Source organism: Loa loa (genome assembly GCF_000183805.2).
Source record: "Loa loa unplaced genomic scaffold supercont3.65, whole genome shotgun sequence".
NCBI lineage: Eukaryota > Metazoa > Nematoda > Chromadorea > Rhabditida > Onchocercidae > Loa > Loa loa.
This window is the reverse complement of record NW_018108245.1, coordinates 107100-119624: the sequence shown is the minus strand read 5'-3', so window position 1 is coordinate 119624 and position 12525 is coordinate 107100. Positions and strand designations below refer to the sequence as shown.

General features: G+C 32.3%; 4 protein-coding genes across 4 annotated transcripts; 3 read left to right on the top strand and 1 right to left on the bottom strand.

Moving 5' to 3' along the window:
- Window positions 1-675: 675 nt before the first annotated feature.
- Window positions 676-4202, top strand: LOAG_17360 (ferrochelatase-2; the record flags this gene model as incomplete). The annotated part of the gene is made up of 9 exons (XM_020450019.1): window positions 676-780; window positions 1637-1833; window positions 1982-2075; window positions 2296-2330; window positions 2566-2647; window positions 2928-3160; window positions 3290-3400; window positions 3796-3894; window positions 3990-4202. 9 exons carry the CDS (start codon window positions 676-678, stop codon window positions 4096-4098), a joined length of 1065 nt encoding a protein of 354 aa, XP_020306371.1. The 3' UTR covers window positions 4099-4202.
- A 2445-nt stretch (window positions 4203-6647) lies between these two features.
- Window positions 6648-8092, bottom strand: LOAG_00219 (hypothetical protein). Its single transcript, XM_020445375.1, has 4 exons — window positions 8035-8092; window positions 7486-7581; window positions 7164-7322; window positions 6648-6865 (listed from the first exon to the last, which is right to left on the bottom strand). Exons 1-4 carry the CDS (start codon window positions 8084-8086, stop codon window positions 6771-6773), a joined length of 402 nt encoding a protein of 133 aa, XP_020304160.1. The 5' UTR covers window positions 8087-8092; the 3' UTR covers window positions 6648-6770.
- Window positions 8093-11045: 2953 nt separating this feature from the next.
- LOAG_17359 (hypothetical protein) lies at window positions 11046-11243 on the top strand (the record flags this gene model as incomplete). Its single annotated transcript, XM_020450018.1, has 1 exon — window positions 11046-11243. One exon carries the CDS (start codon window positions 11046-11048, stop codon window positions 11241-11243), a length of 198 nt encoding a protein of 65 aa, XP_020306370.1.
- Window positions 11244-11487: 244 nt separating this feature from the next.
- On the top strand, window positions 11488-12474 carry LOAG_00218 (ATP synthase coupling factor 6 family protein; the record flags this gene model as incomplete). Its single annotated transcript, XM_003135758.2, has 2 exons — window positions 11488-11670; window positions 12025-12474. The coding sequence occupies 2 exons, from the start codon at window positions 11488-11490 to the stop codon at window positions 12316-12318; spliced, it is 477 nt and encodes a 158-aa protein (XP_003135806.1). The 3' UTR covers window positions 12319-12474.
- Window positions 12475-12525: the final 51 nt, after the last annotated feature.

The window sequence follows — 12525 nt, the reverse complement described above, 5'->3', positions numbered from 1 at the left end:
GAAAGACGACATTGTGTACATAGACATTTTATCACCTCACCTTTATCGTAATCTACCGTGTTGCACCGCATTATGAACAGAACTATACCGTATTAAACCTTATCCTATACCATTGCATTACTATATTAAACATACTATATCACATTGTATCACTTGGTAATGAAAGCGGTTGAGAAATAAATCACAACGAGAAATAAATCTAATAGATCTGAGAAATAAATCTAATAGCGAGCGTATATTAAGGGCATAAGGTTTCCCAACTTCAAAAAAATACAAAATGGATGGCGGTCTAATTTCAGGAATTCTAAATATCATCCTTTGATTATAGCACATAAAAACTTTCTCTTTCTGAATGTTGGATGGATGGAAAGGGAAATGAGATGGAAAAAACGCCACTTTATCCACCATAAAACGTCAACATAAATGCAACACGTGCATACACCGAATAAACTTCATAAAATTCGTTCTCCGATCTGTGATATTATATCGGCCGAACTTTAGCAATGAATTGATCGACGATCTTTTGCAGTCAGTCAATTCATTTATCAGTTGATTTTATTCATTTCAACGGCATAGACAGTTATTTAGAGATGGTATTTACATATTGATAGTATTTTTGCTTTATGTCAACATTATGTTTACAGTAAGCTACGTGTAGTACGTGAATGTGTAATGATGTACGCCATTCAAAGTAGACAAGCATGGTATGCTATTCGACGTATAACTTCATCGGTTGGTAGTGAAGTTTCCAATATAATCAATGAGAAGGAATCGATACCGGTTTGTTTATTAATCGTCTTTTTGAATCACCATAAATTACTTATTTTCATGTCTTACAGGAATCAACTCTGGTTTACAACAGGGATAGCGAGATAGATTCCGAGAGACAGAGATGGCATTATCCTTAGGATAGCGAGATAGATTCCGAGAGACAGAGATGGCATTAACTCCGTAATCTGGTCTAAGAACTTCATCTTTTAACCCCGCGGCTATTCCTTGGACACCCTGTACCAAGTCAAGTGACCGGAATCCATGGCCACAAATATATCCTATATTATTCCTAATATTTTTCCAGCAAAATCCCTTTACTAGTATGGGCAATTTAATAGATCAAAATAAATGGCTAAACTGCTTGCACCTTCAAATTTTTGATTTATTCAGGAAATTCTTTCGGGAGCTTTTTTTTCAGAAATTTCTGTAAATGATCAGCGGTTATTTTTTTTTCTGTAACGGGTTTCCTTCTTACCAGGGATCTCTTGCAAGAAAACGATATTAGGCCATATATTGCCACCACCAGGTGGCGTATTACAATGAATCATAGTAATCTCCAGGTTGTCTAAAATGAAGAGTCGTACATTTTATTGAATGATAAGGAATTCCCTTATCCCTTATCGAAATTTCCTGAGCATACCATTACTATGGGCTGTCTCTCAATTTGTCACTGTCATCATCATTTCACTCCGTTCAATATTTATTTCAAATAAATATATCGACCGATGGAGTATTATTCTGGCATATCACATTTCTTCTTTTCAATCATTTACAGTATGGTTCGAATAAGTCCACTGGAATAAAAAAAAATCACTTAGTCTTTTCAAATAATTTCTCCACATTGTATTCCAAATGCTTATTCCAGGAATTAAAGAAGAAAATAGCTGTACTTGTTGTAAATACCGGTACACCATCTGGTTATAATTATTGGCCAATGAGGCGCTTCCTTCGGGAATTTCTCAGTGATCGACGAGTTATCGAGTTACCCCGAATCCTGTGGTGGCCCATCTTACATTTGTTTGTTCTGACAACAAGACCATTCATCTTCGGGAAATGCTACAAGTAATATAATTTGTTTCTAAAAAAAGGAAAGATAATTTAAGTAAAGTATGATAAAATGCTTCGAATCTTACTGTAATACTTTACTAAGTGTCGTTCGACAGTGTATAAGATCAGAAAAGGATGATAACGGAAATGTTACAGTATTTAGATCGATTTGGAATACCTCACAGAATGAGTCTCCGTTACGCACTACGACCCGTAATCAAGCGACTAAATTGGCTAATCGCTTGTGTGATCAATCGGTAATGTTATAATACTTATCTTTTTTGGAAGAAAATAATAACAGTGATTATTACAGTTATAGTAACATTAATTAATGATTAGGAAAGTTGAATAAGCTAATGACTCCGTAGATATCATGTTCCTAAACGTGCCCTCGCCATGGATTGAGCTTCGAAAATCTTTCATTTAGTACCATCTCATCGTGTAATCTAATAATGGAAATGATTTTTTAATGTTTAGATTACGGTTGATTGGGCATTTCGGTATGGTGAGCCGTCAATCGCTTCCCGAATACGCATACTGGAAAAGGAAGGCATCTTTTCCCTGCTTTTTTTTTTAGACAAACATATTTAACAAATCATTTGCGAAACAAAAAAATACTTTGTTTTTTTGGACATGCTTCATTTTAAAATTTGTTTCAAATAAAAGCATAAAATTTACAAAAGAAATTTTGCTGGCAATTTATATAGTAATGAACTGTTATCGAAATTTTCATGAAGAAAACTTGAGAATTTTAGGATGTGACAAGCTTGTCGTATTTCCCTTATTTCCTCAATTCTCCGCTGTTACAAGTGCCTCCATTTTCGATGAAGTAAATTTGTATTATCTATTTGTTCTTTGCAACATATGAAGCTAAGCTTTTCGAGTTCTAAAAACAATTTAATGGAATTTTAGCACTTATACATTACTTGCGGCAACGAATCTGACTTCAAAGGAAATTCTTCTGTTATTTATTCTGTTAGGAAATTCTTTTATTTATTACGTGTTTTTTTTTGTTTGCAGTTATAATTTAAGTATTTTTTTTGTATTGACTTTCCCTATCCATCGTCAAAACCTTCAGTATTTTACCATTTCTTTACAAAAAAATTTAGACTTGTCGTTGTTTGATGAAGCAACGTCGTCAAATGATTTTATCTGTGGTACCACCATTTTATGATAACGAATTGTACGTCAAAACAATTCTTAAGTGTTTAAATTCTGCTCAAAGAAAGTTTCGAGCACCACCACAAATAATCATTGTCTCATATCATGGAATACCACTGTCATATCAGTCTAATGGTGATCCATACGGATTCCAGTGCAAACATACAACAACACTGTTACGGTTTATATTTGATATTTGATGAATTGAGAAAATGATTCTTAGTACAACATTGCAAGATATTTTAATTACTTCGAATATAAACCCTTAATCCTTGTGGTTTTAGTAAGGATTATTCGATGGTAATTTTAGACAAAGATGGCGAACTTCAAACTGTGACTTAATAACGACATTCCAGTCTCGATTTGGACCCGGAGAATGGTTGAAGCCATACACTGAAGATACCGTCATAGAACTGGCCAAGTAAATTTTAGGGTTAAAGTTAACGTAATTTCGAATCATTTTATGACATCACGGGGAACTTCCATTTAGATATTCACTTTATAAGAGAAATGAAAAACGAGTAATTTACCTACCATGCTTCAACAAGCTTGGATATGTTGAAGCTCAATTTAAGGAAAGATCAAATTGATATTAATCCGTTTTTCTTCCTGCCAGGTACTGCAAAGGAAATTTATTTTTCTGAAACCGCCATATCTATTATTAACACCTGTTGATATTAAAAGGAGACTAATTTGCTAAGAGCAATATAAAACTACAACTTTAAATAGGTTTAGATCTTTCAAGCTAGTTCAAACAGTTTATGGAATTGAGTAATTAAAATTTTAATGATTTCCCATTTTCTTTTAAACTTTGAGGCGTGGAGTGAAACGAATCTTGGTAATCGCACCCGGTTTCTTTAGCGATTGTGTGGAAACGATGGAAGAATTGGGGGTTCAACTTGCCGATTCTTTTCGGTATTTTAGTTTATGATTGGAATTTGGCCACAAAAATAGACAGATTATATTCGTAAAGTCTGGGATTTCAATTTAATGCCGATGTAAATTTCTAGAAAACACGGTGGAGAAGAATACGTTTATGTGCCGTGTTTGAATGATAGCACGGAGGCAATCGACATCCTTGAATCACTTACTCGAAAACATATCGAATGTTTTCTGTAACTTCCACTAGTTAGTAATTAATTTCCACAGAGCCATACCGGACATGTTTGTAATCTATTGAACAGGCAAACCATATCAATCAAGATTTATTATTATATTCTTTTCCCTCTCTTTTTCCGCCTATTTGTTTGTAATTACAAGAAATGCATGAATTAGGGCCAGATGCGAACGACCCTTCTCTGTCACATTTTATCCAACCTTTTCATGATCAGGGGCGATTTTGGCTTTTTTATTTGTAGGAAGATTACAAGGTTCAAAAATAATAAATTCTGCTAATCCGGAAATATACATTAATCGAAACTCTTAAGGTATTGGTAAATTTGGGGTAATATTATAGTATAAAAAAGAAGGAACATAATTTTTAATAACTCTCGCAGTCTTTAGTGTTCGTAGACCGCCGATTGAAATCACCAGCTTATGCCATAACAAGGCTTGAAGTTTAGAAGTGGTTGAAATTCAAATGCAGAGCAAGACAGTAATTTGCACTATACGCTCATGAGCGAATCATCTTGGTGAGATTATGGCGGAAAGTAATTCACTTCAATTACAAATTTATTTGAACTCATTTACGGTTGAAATTTTGTATTTCCTGTAGTTGTAGAGATGAATTATTATTTGAATGGTATGTTCAAAAACTGCAATTTATCTCTTCCTTATTCCTTATCATAAATTATCTTTATATCTGGCGCTTTTATAGTCTTCAGGAGCCAAACATGCACTACCCAGACAAATCACCCTGTGATAGATGTCATTCTGATTATTTGATACATTTCTTTCATCTTTGATGAGGTAGCATTCAAAACTCCTAATTCATAAAAATTTTTAGAACAATAAATCTTTGAAACAAAATACTGTCGTTAAAAGCACAAGCAGGGATGTTTGAGTGTTTGCGGTGCAGGCAAACTTTCTTATTTATCATAAGAAAGATTCGGAGCAAAATGCTTTGATTAGATAGTGAAACGCTGATATATAATTTGATATGTCATGATAGAAATTCATCCCAATCATTACATACTTAGATTGTAGTAAATACTATTGTTAAATAAAAGTTATAAAGTTATCACTGCTAATGGATCTTGCAGAATTCATTTATTTTGCCATGAATTATCGATTAGATTTTCGATTTGTACGGAAAAGCTGCAAAAACATTTTATTCAGAAGTTTACAAACATACACAGAAATCTCGGAGCATCTGTTAAATGAGGTAACAAAATGACAACACAAATAAACAATGTCATAAGAATTACCTTCTTCGTACACAAAATATTTTTGCAACTTTATTATTTAGTAGGGCCTTTTTTTAAAAAATTATATAGGGCGTGGCAAGTGTTTGCGTATAACTTTGACCTCAAGGTATACTGTTAACAAGAAGGTTATCCTCAAAACAGTTTGCACTATCATAGGGATGTTGCTATGAATGAATAATGAAGTTAAATTAGCGAGAGATAAAATAGAAGCTATATTGTTGGCTTTTACTTCCAGATAGATGAAATTAAGTAAGGCAGTAAGTGTTAGATTATCGATGATAACAAGCTAAGTATGATTACATCATTCGACGATTGCTAGTTTGAGAGTGAAAAAGGATCCTCCATCAAATTTGTTATATATGTTACTTTATGAGCAAATTGCATTATTTTAAAAGTTTTTTCAATCACTTTCTCTTAAAAGATTTGCAATAATTTCTTCCATATTTTCTTATTTTCAAAAAGTTGAAATAATTGAAGAAACAATCATTCCAGCTTACTGAAGTGAAATTTACTAAAAAAATTTAAATTGAATCCATAATTGGGAATAATATTTTTAAAAGAGATCCAGAATTACGATAGCTGAAAATAATGATATAAGACAAAAAGGTAAAGGTAATTCTTTTCACAGCATTCCTTAACAATATATGTTGTGCAATTAGACAAATTGCTCATTACTGGAGAAAACAGAAAAGGGGATTAAAATGGCTTGATTAGTTCGAAAATATAAAGAGTTCAGAAAGTTTCAATCAAATCTTCAATTTTCACCTTAGTTTTTTTTTTTTTTCATTTAATTAGGATCTTCACTCTCAAAGAAACGATGGATAATTTAAGAATTAATTCTTACTTGAAAACCAAATCGAAAAAGAAAAATTACAATAAAATAAACCAGTAAATAGTGAAATGCATAAGGGATAAATGATGAATAGATTTATAAAATACTTTCAGATTTTATCTCTTATCACTTTAAAGTTATCATTCTATATTTATCATTCTAGTTATGATTAAGGTTTAGTCATTACTAGATTATCCTTCAGCACATTCGCCTTCATATTATTTAATCAACATCACCTCCATTGTTGTAGAAAAGTATATGTTAAGCAGCAAAATATGCTTATTGGTTAAAAAAGTTTAAGACCATAGTTTAAACATTTTCCTTTTACGAATTGTAATTCGATAGAACTGATAAACTTCTTGCCTATTGAAGACTCTGCTATGAGCGAATATTTTGGTAGTTTTGATATTTTAACTGAATTTCTCAAAAAAGGATATTATTCTTCGCAAATAACACATTCCGAGAAGTCCCGAAATATGAAATAGGTCGGCAAAATTCGAATATGGTGGTAGGTATGATGGAAAATGAAGGCACTGTAATAATCTTGAAATATCACTGTAATTATCTTGAAATTGCAGCTTATAGTTCTGCTATCAGCGCCTTGCATCATAATCCTTCTCATCGGTATCATATAGTTGTTTATATAGTGGACAGCAAAAGCAACACCAACAGGATAGGAAAATGAGCACTGCAAACGGGTTGAAATTATTCTGCGTCAGATCTTTCACTTGAGATGGTTATATCATCGCGGTACTGCGGGAGGAATGATTTTTGTATCTGATAGTTAACATCGTATAATTCTTATAAAATGGGGTGTCAAACTGCATTCGTTGTGCATCGATGACATTGACTGGATCCTACTAGAGAACCCGGTGATTAGTATTATCAAGAAGTGCCGAAAGGTGTCTTCATTTAGGATTCCATAATTCTGTGATATTTAAACGAATTGTAATGAAAGGAATAGAATTAATTAAGATAAAACCTACAGGCTACTAAAACAATGGAAGCGATGATAATAGCAATTAATGCACCGGTTGGGACAGCAAATGGACAGCAGGACGGTTTCCACGAGCCTAAATATGGCCACGTGCAACACCAGTTGTAGCTGTCCCAGTCGGTTGGTTGTGGACAATAAGCCAAATATCCTGAAATTTGGAAAAAAAAAACTTGAAAACTGCTACCATCCATTGCAATTAGGGAATATATGAATAGCCAAGACAAAAGACCTGAGGCAAATGCTTCAAGTACGGTAATGAGGATAATATTAGCTGAATTGACTGGAAGAAAGTGTAGTGTATTGAGTAATACCGTATCCTGATGGACACCACCAAATTTTTCTGTTGCCGAGACGTCCCTCGATATAATGCGATAATGGATTATGTAGCTGACCACTCACCATATTGTCTACAACAAAAATTTGCATATTAAACAAGATTATCATATATAATCATATTATTGATGACAGTATTAAAATATGATATCCGATCGTAATACCAAGCTGTTTGATAACAATCAAGCCAAGGTATAATCATACCCCTCGTTCAGGCAATTTATTCTTATGCCAAGATTCAGTATGACTTTTAGTATGATAGATGTTGTAATCATGACTAGTCAATTAGAGGGTCTTCCGGAAACCTATAACTCTGGGGAAAAAAAAACCAAGTTTTATACTGTTTAAACTGGTCGGAAAAAAAACCTTTTTCAATATTTACAGGATGTGATGTCCCAAAATGTTTCTATCAGACTAAAAAAATCAATTTCACTTTCATAAATTCCAGTCAACTCAAATTCAAAAATTGTAGCGAAATTTATTTGAAATCACTGATTTATACAATAATTTGATATAAAAATACTTACTCAGTGCGAATATTAAATAAGAAAGCCAAACATGGATCGGCTTAATCAGCATTTTCCCTTTGATAGATTCAAAGTATTGGGCGGAATTTGGCTTCTAATCGAATCTGGAAATTAAGCTATAATTAGAAGAAAACTTTTCCTCTTTATCGATGGTGAAAACTAGCTCATGGTAAGAATTGATACCATCGAAGTGAACTGTAAATAAATTCAAATATTTTGCTTAATGAATGGGAATTCAACGACATTCAATGATTCATTTTTTTAATTTAAAGGATGTAATCCCTCAATATAATCTCAACAGATCAGCCAAACTGAAGACCATTGTCATCATTCATCTAAAAAATATGTATATATAACACTTTCTGACGTATTGTGAAGGATGAAAGTAAATTCATCTTCTGGAGCCATTGTATATTAATTTCATGAAATATTCTTTCTCATTTGTTTAACATATACAGAACAAAACAGGGATGATAATGAAATGAGGCTAGATAACATAAACGATGTTATCAGTGATTAATTACAAGCTAGTCAATATTACATAGTGATATCCATTCTTCCATATGGATATGATAACAACAGAATCATTAAGATATAATGATTAAGATATGATAGTTGAGAATTACTTCACAGAGATATTCATTTAAAACGACAAATAATTAAGCAGTATTAGAGGAAGAGAATGAAATGATTAAGGCAAAAAAAAGAAGTATTGATTTTTTCAAAAAAATTAAATTGGTTCGATTAAATTATCGAGAAAATGAACAATTCTACAAGAGAGATAATGAAATGGAAAGATGAAAAGCATTCTGCTAAGACAAACATGGAGAAGCATTGATGGAAACTGTTCTATCAGTGATGAGCAAACGATACACACCTCCTTTCCTACCAATGAATCAATCAGTAACACTATCACATACCTTGACGATCAGATTTCATAGGTGTATTAATTGGGTATAATGTACTACTAACATCTTTGACTTATATATATATATATATGTTTAAGGAGGAGAAAATCGTCTACCTACTGTACTGACAGAATAGGTATCATATGTTAATGCTGAAGCAGCCAAAAGTGCCCAGACAATGTGTGCTGAAGCTGAAGCAGCCAAAAATGTCCAGACAAAAAAACTTACTGTTGAACCAAACATAAAGCATCAGATTCCAAAGCTCTAATCATGCTTGCATTAAACTTGCTATTCAACGTATGGATCGATAGAGAATAATAAATGATGCGGAAAACATCCAGCAAACAATCTGTGAGTCATTCTATTACGGAAAAGATATGAAAATATATGAGATGACTTCCAATCAAAACTTGCTTATCAAATTGTTGCCAATTTAGCTTCACTCTTTATAAACGAACTGAGTTTTTATTTTGCCTTAACTTTCCGAACCATTCGAATCTCAGTGAAGTTTAATTTGCAAATTTAATATCGATTAGTAAAGAAGCGTTTTTATGTTATCGCATCAGAAAATTAATGTAAGGAAGCAATAATTTAGGGAATTTTTCTTTTTAAATTTTAATTGCTTATGGTACAAAGATCGGCGATAAATTTTATAATACCATTTAAATTTGATGAAACTAATATGAATAATCAATATTATAAATTGGGACATAATTGGTCGTCATTGTATCACATAAAACAAAATGTTTGCGCTCATTTGCTTACTCATCAAATACAATTTCCGCGATAAACAATTAGTACATCAGGCATTGAAATACCTGATTACTACAAATTTCAATGGCTATAACTAAAATTTATTGAAATGTTAAAACGGAATGGTAATTTTATCGGCATAATTTGCATGAAGAGTGTCTCCAAACTGTCAACTGTACCGTCCAATTTCTTAAAATATGTGGTAAATCGTAAAAAAACCTCAGAAATATCTATTAGATTAATGAGATGTGGTCTTTCTATAAACAGAGATCAATGGAATTTTTAAATTTCTTTTTTTTCCTTTAAGGTGGAATGAAGGGATTATTGAATCGGAACAGAGAGGAAAGGAGAGAGAGAGAGAGAGAGAGAAAAAAAGCAGAAAAGAAGAAAGAGCATTGGTATGCTTCTTGTGCTTCGGGATTTAATGGTCGTTTACTCATCACATCTTACTTAAGTAAACAAAGCAACCACTTGCTGTATACTTGTTTAGACTAAAATATTTATGTTAAAGCTTAAAACTTCAAATACAACTGCAGCTGCAATACTGCAATTACTACTTGATAAAGTACCAGGTAGTGTATACAAATCTCGATATTAGGATTTATAGCATGTGTTGTTAAATGGGGATCGTAAAATATCATTAAGTCAAGATCTTAACCTTTTGTCCCTTGACCTCGATTAAAGGGTCAAAAGGTGTTATTCGATGAGAAAAGCAAAAAAAAGAAAGTTCAATAAGACAAAAGGAGATAAGAAAAAAGGAAAGGGAGAGGGAGAGAGAAAGAACAGGAAAAAAAGAGAGATTGACCATTGCTAATACAACAAACAGTTGATTAATTTATTATAAATGAATGAATAAATCAGTATCTACGCTTTAAAGAATAAAGCAAAATATAAATAATAAATGAACAAAAAAGAAACAAAAGAAAATAAAAAGAAATGGAAGTAAATGAAAATAAGTAAAAAAGATAAAAGGAAATGAAAAGAAATAAAAATAAATGAAAACAAGTAGAAACAAATAAGAAAAATAATATATGGGAATAAATAGAAGCGAATGAAATTATATAAGATTAAGCAAAAATAATTAAGAAGAAATGAATAAATAAGTAAATAAATAAACAAACGGGTAGGTGGCTAAATTAATCAATTAATTAGTTAAATAGGCCGGTAAATGAATAGATAAATAAACGAGCAAATAAATGAATAAATAAGTGGGTAGATAAATAAATAAATAAGTAAATAAATAAATAAATAAAGTGACGACTCTAATTTTATAATATTTTATTTCATTATATAGTAATATCTTATTGTAATTTTATTTCTAACAAAGCGAATAATTTGAAGATTTCAATGATGCAAAAATTAGAATTAACTTCAGGACAAAACATACAGTACTTCGAATATCCCAGACAATTCTTCAGTACCGTACAGATGATCACCTGCTGGGGTGACAGTTTTCATCGCGCCTCAGCTGTAGAGAGTACTCATACGATGAACAAACCTCAGTGTTTTGGGCAGGGGATGGCAGGTGTTTATGATTTTGTAAAGTGATTTGGTTATTCTGGGTGTGGTTCTGGGCATACTGTTAGCTTTAGAGGTAATTGAGGTCCTAGAGCTTTCGAGACGTGTGACATTTTGTGGCAAGTGTTTATTTATTGTTAGATGTTTACTTTCTATTATTATTACTACCTTATACCAATATGTTTACTTCTTACTACATATAGGATTATTGACGTTTCAGTCGTTTTAATGTATCGCCCATTCTTACTAATTCATTGATGTTGTACTCTTTGAAATGTTCACAATACAGGTGATGTTGTTGCGATTAGGATTACCCGCGAAATGGAGAATGGTAAGCACAGGAACACAAAGTTTCAAGTCTGATAACTTGGTTAAGAATTTGTTTCTAAAAAAGATCAAAGAATATGAATCTAAGATGGCTGGCAAAGAAGATGGACTTGTAGATGTTACACCTGAGGTAAAGTCACTTTGTCATTTCAGCTTTTGTCAGCTACAAATGTTTTGCCTGAAGGCTTCAAGGAGCAAATCGATTGTATTTTATCTGCTGTTCTTTATTAAAATTTACATATTACAGCTGTGAAGGAAAACATAACTATTATAGAAAGTCAAGTATTCTTTTTCTGCTTTTTTCCCTGCTCCTTCCCATGTTTAAGGCAGTTTTTTGGAGCAAATGAACTCTATAGTACCATTTTACATTCTATAATATAAACTGGAATGCACTTGAATCGTTATTCATGTAATGTTGTGAAATATATTTGACTGTTAATAATTCCATCGACAGTTGATTATTGTATGTTATAATTTATTGCAGACGCATCGATCATTAGAAGATCAGTTGCACCGTTTAGCGAGCAAGTATCACTTGGAAAATAAGGAAATGGTAAACGAGTTGCCGACAAAGCAGATGGAAACTCCGTCAGTTGAAAGTGCTGTAGCAGTGATGTTCGAAGGGAAAACAGTTAATGATTTGAATAAAGAGCTGGAAAAGGAAATTCAACAGTACACAGAAATGCGACGGAAGAAGCAAGCTATGGAAGAGGAAGCACAGTCACATCTTCGTTCTATCAAACAGCAACAGTTTCCTTCAGAAAGCTCGAAAAAATAGTTTATCTTGACAAGCTTCCTTTTAAAGGAATTAATTTTGAAGTGGTAACTATGTTATCATTTTACTGTTTTTATGTCATAGGCGATACATGTGGTATTAGTTAATTTATACTATACACGAGCAGTATGTAAATAAAAAAAGTTAGCTTTGGCTTACTCATCATGCTTTGAATTGGTCACGTACCGTTACATTCTTGTTATGTTAAAT

Coding starts and splice junctions, on each gene's coding strand:
- LOAG_00219 (XM_020445375.1), bottom strand. CDS start 8,086: ATGCTGATTAAGCCGATCCATGTTTGGCTTTCTTATTTAATATTCGCA. Junction 7,582..8,034: donor TTATTTAATATTCGCACTGA/GTAAGTATTTTT, acceptor TTTTTGTTGTAG/ACAATATGGTGAGTGGTCAG. Junction 7,323..7,485: donor GTGGTGTCCATCAGGATACG/GTATTACTCAAT, acceptor TCCAAATTTCAG/GATATTTGGCTTATTGTCCA.